At 37.3% G+C, this 8335-nt stretch overlaps 1 protein-coding gene across 2 annotated transcripts in view; it reads right to left on the minus strand.

Moving 5' to 3' along the window:
• LOC106873378 (glucose-6-phosphate exchanger SLC37A4) overlaps positions 1 to 8335 on the minus strand; it is a 27972-nt gene that overhangs the window by 11415 nt on the left and 8222 nt on the right. Inside the window, exons 2-3 of one of the 2 annotated variants that reach the window (XM_014920712.2) lie at positions 7384 to 7521; positions 552 to 646 (exon numbers count right to left, since the gene is read on the minus strand). In XM_014920712.2, the coding sequence (XP_014776198.1) occupies positions 552 to 646; positions 7384 to 7521 (233 nt within the window). The remainder of the gene's footprint in view (positions 1 to 551; positions 647 to 7383; positions 7522 to 8335) is intronic. The other variant, XM_014920713.2, reaches the window with a different exon arrangement.

An 8335-nucleotide genomic window follows, 5' to 3' on the forward strand; every position in this document is an offset into this window, starting at 1 on the left:
GTTAGCACGTTGGACGAAATGCTTAGCACTATTTCTCCTGTTGCTATGTTCTGAGATCATGTTCTGCCAAGGTTGATTTTGCCTTTCATCCTTTCTGGGTCAATAAATTAAGCACCAGTAAAAAACACTGGGGTCGATGTAATCGACTTACCCCCTCCTCACAATGGCTTCCCTTGTGGCAAAATTTGAAACCATTATTAAGCTGCTGTTTGAAACATAAATTATGATGGAATTTTGATGTGAGATTTTAATTTAAATCACCTTAAAACAGGGAGCTTTTATCACAGAACCAAGGTGATCTCAGGCAGATTTATATCAAATGGATTAACAAAAGGGTTATCCAAGAGTTATTGGCATTGAAAAAAGGATCCAACTGTAAAACACAAGTTACAGCAATTCCTGCAAATACTGACATTTGTAAATCTAATCTACCAATAGGAATGAGAGAGAAAGAATGAGAACAGATCTGTGAAAGAGAGAATGAAATTTGATCATCTAGATTAAAAACAAAACAAGAAAAGACAATGAAGATGATATTTAATAATACTTACTGCCATTAATATTTTAGCACAAGCTGGCCAGGACAATCCTTGACACAAACCATTAAGAAACCACAAAATTGAAAACATCCAAACAGAATTAAAACCTGCGTGTGTATATTTGAAAAATGACAATGAGAAATAAAGAAAACACTGAAAAGAAATTTCACAAAGGGAAATTAAAAAAATAAACTGAAATACTGTATGGCTTCTAATCTCGATATAATAACAATAACAACCAATATAAATATTGGTTGGTTGATTTCTCTAGTCATGCTTTACATTGTTTGGAAATAAGGAGGAATGAGAGAGTTAGATAGATAGATAGATAGATAGATAGATATATATAAAGGGAGAGAGAGAGAGTGTGTGTGTGTGTATAAAAGATAAAGACCCCCTTCAGTCATGAATGATTGCACCTAGAAGGCAAGGCTGTTTATGGAAGACCATCAGTTGTCCATGCATACCAGCCTCTCTTTTCCATGCCACTGATGTTATGTAAGAGAAAGGCAAAGGCTGATATAGCTTGGCACTAGTGACATCACAACTCATTTCTATAGTTGGGTGAACTGGAGTAACATGAAGTAAAGTGTCTTGCTCAAGAACACAACACACAGCCCAGTCCAGGAGAGCCTGATGCTCTAACCACTGAGCCATGTGATTTCATTTAGGAGTTAACCCTTTTGTTACCATATTTCTGTCAACATATGCTGTCTTTATTTCAACTAATTTTCAAAATAGTGAAGAATTTAGTAAAATAACTTTCTCATTTTCAAGCTGGGGTCTGGAACAAATTAGTATAAACTTCTAATAGAAAATAATAATTTAGACTACATTAGAATAGTAAGTTTATGCCATAGATCTTGGGGCGTTCTCAGGCAGATTGGTACCAAAAGGGTTAAGGCAAAAAGTTCCCTGCAATTCAGCATGAAGGTTTTATTTCTAAAAAAATATATTTTTATCAGTTTTTTTTTTCTTTTTATACTTTGTCATAGGATTGATGTTGTCAACTTCAATATACAGCCTAATTGATTTGAAAAGAGGTAAAATAAAAAAAAAAACTATTTATGAAGGTTAGTAGCTAAAATACAGAAATGAAAAATTTGAAATTAAATACAACATCCAAACAGCACATTACTGCCATATCTGATTGGTAGATAACTGAATTTGATCCAATAACAAAGGGAAGATACATGAAAAGGTGAAAATACATTGATTAAAATATATGAGACTAACCAGAAATGTTATTACTTTGACTATGTACGAAGAGTCAGTTGAGAACTTACTAAAATTAAAATACTCATTATTACTGTATTTTAACGTGCATAGGGAACCCTCGTGTATAAGGAATACCCTCATTTTTGGGGCTTAAAATTTGGAAAAATGGTTTTGTAAAGGATTATGATACTATCCATGTATAAGAAACTCCCATATTTTTTTAACCTAATTTTTGACAAAAAAGGGTTCCTTATAAATGTTAAAATATGGTAATTGATTAATCAACAGATATGTAACTAAACTAATAATGTGCTTGTGTGAACATCAAAGAATGCAAACATCTCACTTCATAATGAAATTGGAAATTTTTTGAGCAACAAACAGGGTGATATAAGGTGCAAACATGATTCTCAACCACATGGTTTTGGGTTCAGTCCTAACATGTAGCACTTTGGAGAAACATTGTTTACAATAGCTCTATAGCCCCAGGCTGACCCAAGCCTTGTGAGTAAATTTGGCATGCAGAAACCTTGTTGTACACACTGTGTGTGTGTCTGCACGCATGCGTGCACATTTGTATGTTTGTGTTTTCTTGTCTTGACTGTAAATGAACATCTCTATTATACAAGTGATGTTATTTCATTTCCAGTCTTCTGTGAAAACATGTCCGGCCATGGGGGTAATATTACCTTACTTGGAAACAGGTGAAGAATGATGACAGAAAGGCCATTTGGCTGCAGAAAATCCATCTCAATGAATTCTGTCTGACTTGTGCAAACTTGGAAAAGTGGACAGTAAATGACATGTCAACAACTGGTAAATATCTTCTTTATGAAACCAGAAATATTCTTCAATAACAATCAACATTAATCACCACTTAACAGCCATTTTTCCATGCTTGTGAGGGTCATATGGAATTTATAGTCAAATTTTCTAAGGCCAGATGCCCTTCCTGTCACCATCTGTTACCTGTTTCTAAGCAAGGTAATAATTACCCATGGCCAGACATGTTTTTCACAGAAGACCAGAAATGAACAACATCACTTATATGATGGGGAAGCTTGTTTACAGTCATCACATGATGTCAAAACATGGGTACACACAAACACACACCTACATACAAACATACATACCTAACTACCTACCTACATACCTACCTACATACCTACATACCTACATACATGTATACAGACAGTGAAAATTTGTAAGATATTCCAAAAATTCTCCATCTCAGATTCTTATATAAATAGATTCACACACTTGGGTGTATGCATCAACAGCTCAACCAACACACCAACTCAACCACATATTTACAAACACTGGGGGGAATTCTCTTAACTCAAAAAGTCTTGTCATTTTGTTAGCAACTGATTTGTACTCTCTCAAGAAGAACTTAAATTAAACTCAAAGAAACACACACACACATGCATGCACGACAGGCTTCTTTCAGTTTCTGTCTATCAAAACTGCTCACAAGGCTTTATCAGCTTTGGACTAATAATAGTAGGAGACACTTGCCTAAAGTGCTATGCTATGGAACTGAACCTCAGACCACTTGGTTGGGAAGTAAGCTTCTCAACCATACAGCCAATCCTCCGTTTATTGAATTAAATAATTGCATTGGACTTGAGACAGATGGAACAAATAATGTTAGTGGGTGACATAATTTAGTGCTTTCAAGATTCAAAACCATGAACACAAATATTCCAGACACAAGATATACATGCCAAAGTCTAGCTCAATGCTACCAAATGGCATTTACTTGCTTACCTGCTATTTTAACTTTTCTTATATCAGAGGTTCCAAACAAATTTAGTGTTAGCAGCCCCATCATCGTTGTTACAAGAAAATTTAAAATTTATTCAATAATGAATGATGGAAATAGATGCTGCCAAAGAGGTGGTGTCAGATCTTGGGATAAACATCAAACTCTCCCAGGGGCATGGAAGTGTGAATTGAAAGAAAAGAGTGATGATGACACAACGCAGTGATTGAAATGATTGATGCTGATGATTCACCAGAAGAGGCCATCTTCAGAAAATCCTGAGTTTCATGGGTATTTTTGATAATAATATTGCTATACGGCAGCGAGACATGGACTGTGTACGCCCGCCAGGGGAAACGGCTCAACACCTTCCACCTCAGAGGCCTCCGACGCATACTCTGCATCCTCTGGCAAGACAAAGTAACCAAGACTGACGTTCTGTCTCATGCTGGCCTCCCCACCATGCTCACCTTACTAAGACAACGTCGGCTGTGTTGGATTGGCCACGTTCGCAGGATGGAGGATGGTCGGATCCCAAAGGATGTCCTTTACGGAGAGCTTGTCGCAGGGCAGCGAAACATTGGCCGCCCGAAGCTGAGGTACAGGGACATGTGCAGGAGGGATATGAAGGCACTTGGTATCAACACCAATTCCTGGGAGGATCTCGCAGCCTATTAAACTAGCTGGAGAGGCACTCTTCACAAACAACTGCAGACCAGCGAAGAGAATTTGAGGGTGGCAGCAGCTGAAAACCGAGCCTGCAGAAAAAAAATGACAGACTGGATTCAACGTATAGTTGTGACCTCTGCAAACGAGACTGCCACTCTCGCATCGGTCTCTACAGCCACAGGAGGCGTTGCAAAAACTGAATAGACAACTCAACAGATGAATGACATCATCCATGGTCAGCCATTACCAATGGAGGCCTAAATGTATTGCAGGATTTAAGGTGGAATTGTTAGCATGCTGGGAAAAATGCTTAACAGCATTTCATCTGTCCTTACATTCTGAATTTAAATTCCACCTAAGTTGACTTTGCCTTTCATCCTTTCAGGATCAATAAAAAAAAATACCAGTTGAACACTGGGGTCGATTACATCCCCAGTGAAACCAATATTATTGCATGATCAACTGAACAATGCTGTTAAGTGGTTAACTGAAATTTTTGATTTCTAATGGAAATATTCCACAATATCTGATACTGAGCAACAAAAAGAATAACATAAGGGTTAGCACACCAGTACTGTACTGCAACGTAAATGCAACATTTACCATCAAGACATAAAAATTAATTTTGGAAAATAAGAACCAAAACCTTTAGAATTGCTAAGATTATTGAGATAACAAACTTTGTGAGATATTTCCAAATGTTGGCATTAGCTTGAGAATACCATTTTCAATTCCAGTTACTAAAGCATTGACAGAAAGCACTTTTAGCAAACTCAAACATATCAAAAATTTTTTAAGGTGCACCATATCTCAAACAAATCTTGTTGATTTAGCAAGACTGGGTACTGAACCAAGCATTGCCAGAGAAATTGATTTTAATAGCATTATTAGAAATTTTGCAGCTGAAAAGAAAACCCAGTAAAGCTTATTTCATTAGCTGATTAGGTTTATTGTTGCTTTTATGCATATTGTTATCTGGTCATTCTGGTGCAGAGGCAATAAAGCGTTTACAAAAATTTACCAGAGTTCATGTTCTGATGGCCTGAGATTAGCCATCACATTCGATTATGCTTTCATAATCATGCATCAAAAGTCGTCAACTTTGCTTGTATTTTATCATAACCATATTTTTCTACAAAGAAGGAAAAATGACAACTTCAAAATTTTATATGATGTCATTTCTGTTATTGAAAAGATTTAACTGAAGATATAAGAGTCTCAAATTTTAAACTTAATCGAATATATGAAGTTTTCAATTTAACCCACTCCCCCAGAAGATGGTGGTGACAGCCATCTTGTTCCACCTTAGAAAATTTCCCTCAGGTGCCTTGGGGTCTATAATACCTCCTTAGAACTATATAGATTTGTTATTTCGAGCGAGATCATTGCCAGTGCCGATGGACTGACTCCTGTGCAGGTGACACGTAAAAAACACCATTTTGAGTGTGGCCGTTGTCAGTACCCACCCGACTGGCCCTTGTGCCAGTGGCACGTAAAAGCACCCACTACACTCTTGGAGTGGTTGGTGTTAGGAAGGGCATCCAGCTGTAGAAACTCTGCCAAATCAGATTGGAGCCTGGTGTCGCCTCCTGGTCCACCAGTCCTCAGTCAAATCATCCAACCCATGCTAGCATGGAAAGCGGACGTTAAACGACGACGATGATGATGATTGTGAGTTAAATTTCCACAATATAATGACAATGAGAGAGTACCAACCAGTTCTTTATCAACTTAGCCATTTTTTTTCTCTCTCAGTGCTTCTAATATTACTTGATTTTCTTCAATGGTGGGAAAAACTGAAGTAAATACAGAGGAGTTTGCACAAATGAACATAACAAGCATTTCAAGAGATTCCAATGCCAAATTAAAAATCTTCCAATGGACAAAATCTAAAAACTGATGAGCAAATAAGGGAACCTTTATACAACTGTTTGCCCTGTCAGAAATAGTAACCAAATCTCCTTCAACTCATTACATTGCAATTTAAAAAATTTACCAAGATATACTGGTTGATGTAGTCTGAAATACACAAGGATAGGATGGCCACACATTCAATGAAGGAACCACTATGAGGGGTTGCTAAAAAGTTCCTGGCTTTGAGTAAAAGAAAATCAGTCAATTACGATTTCATTCAACATAATCCCCTCTCAGATTCACACACTTATTGCAGTAGTCCTTCAGTTTTTCTAAGCCCTGTAAAAGAACTCAGAAGGTTGGGCCTCCAACCAGGCCTTTCACAATATGATTAAAGTCAGGAACTTTTCAGCACCTCCTTGTACATGGTCATTTGATCTTAAAAAAATAGCAACTTGGGTCTGTCATGAGCCCTAGGATTCAAATGGCCAGAACTTAACCTGGTTTTCATGGTGCATAAATGACTGAAATTACATTTCCTGCTGAACTGGACACCAGTTCCTCATAGGGTTAACTTCCCAGCTTTAACTGGAACTCATTTTATGGTTGAGTAAACAGGAGCAGCATGAAACAAAGTGTTTTATTCAAGAACATAAGGCACTGCTTTGTCTGAGAACTGAGACCATGAGAGCAACACCCTAACCACTAGGCCTTGCAAATCCAAATAGCAAATAAATTTCCTTCAAATCACACCTCTCATCTTTAATAAAGAACAGACATGCTAACTATTGTAGTCCTACAGAGCCGTATGGTTACAGATCTGTTCAGTAACCACTCAGAAACCAGTCAATAAAGAAAACCATGTTAGAGATTCAGTTTAGATTCCAAAATCCATCACCATCCCTAACCAGCATGTCACTCAATATTAGTGTCTTTCATTCTGGTTCTTACATTCAGAGTTCAAATCCTAACAAGATCAATTTTGTCTTTTACCTTTTCAAGGTAAATAAAATGAAGTCTGAGTCAAACACTGTGGTCAGATACAACCTTCCCAAAAATGAATGACATTCTTCCAACATTAGAAATCAAACCACAATTGTTGGGCAAAAACTCTGTGTTATCTATCAAGAAAGGAGGGTTTCACAGGAAGAGTTGGAACTAACAAAAAAAAAAAAAAAGAAAGAGAAAAGAAAAGAAAGATGAGAAGAAATACATTAAATATGTTTAGAGTTCTTTGTTAAGAAAGGAAGGAAAATATAAAATATTTAGAGCTCTCTCCTAAGAAAGGAAGAAATTTCATCTGTACAGAGTTGGGTTTATTTTCTTAGGTTTACTTACCTGTAAAAGCAAAAGCTGTCAGAGCCGACCCAATGAGACTTATTTGTAACAACAACTTTGGTCTGTACTGGTCAGCTAAAAAGCCACCAATAAACTTACTAACTGAGTAAGCAATGCATTGGCTGCTGGTCACTAGGCCTGTAAGAAAAAAATAGTGACCAATGGTGACAATTCAAAAGACAACAATACTTATTTTACAATAATACATCTAATTTCATGTCCTATTTCATTCACTCCTTTGTCCTATTCTTTGAAAAATGCACCCATTAGTATAAAATTTTTGCCCTCCAATTATTAAGAACTAATCTGAACATTAACCCTTCACTTATCCTTGTCCCTTAGTCTACAATGGTTTATATTTTATTGTATTTTATTGGCATTAGGAAGGGTATCCAACCATAGAAACCAAGCCAAATCAGACTGGTGCCTGGTACAGCTCTCCAGCTTACCAGTTCCAGTCAAACTGTCTAACTTATGCCAGCATGGGAAATGAATACTAAATGATGATAATCTTTAGAAGAGTCTTGCTAATAGTTCTGATACTCCTCACCTCCCTCTCTCTCTCTCTCTCTCACACATACATATACACACACACTTTTACTCCACCTCTCTAATTAACTAAAGTATAACAAGCGAACAAACAAGCAGATTATTATTATCATTTCGGTTCCCGCAACGAGGAGGGAACCAGACTGCTGGAGTTCTGTGATGCAACCGATCTTATGGTCTGCAATACCAACTTCAGGAAACCTGCCAGTCACCTAGTCACCTACCGCTCCGGCAGACACTCTAGCCAAATCGACTACATCCTCTCCAGAAATAGGGAAAGAGGGCGGCTTATAAATGCCAAAACCTACCCTGCCGAAGAATGTACCCCACAACATAGATTAGTAGTTAGCGACTTTGGGATCAAGGCAAAATGGGTGCCCAGAATTAGACAGGCTTGGAGGAG

The sequence above is a fragment of the Octopus bimaculoides genome, chromosome 7 (assembly GCF_001194135.2).
Source record: "Octopus bimaculoides isolate UCB-OBI-ISO-001 chromosome 7, ASM119413v2, whole genome shotgun sequence".
NCBI lineage: Eukaryota > Metazoa > Mollusca > Cephalopoda > Octopoda > Octopodidae > Octopus > Octopus bimaculoides.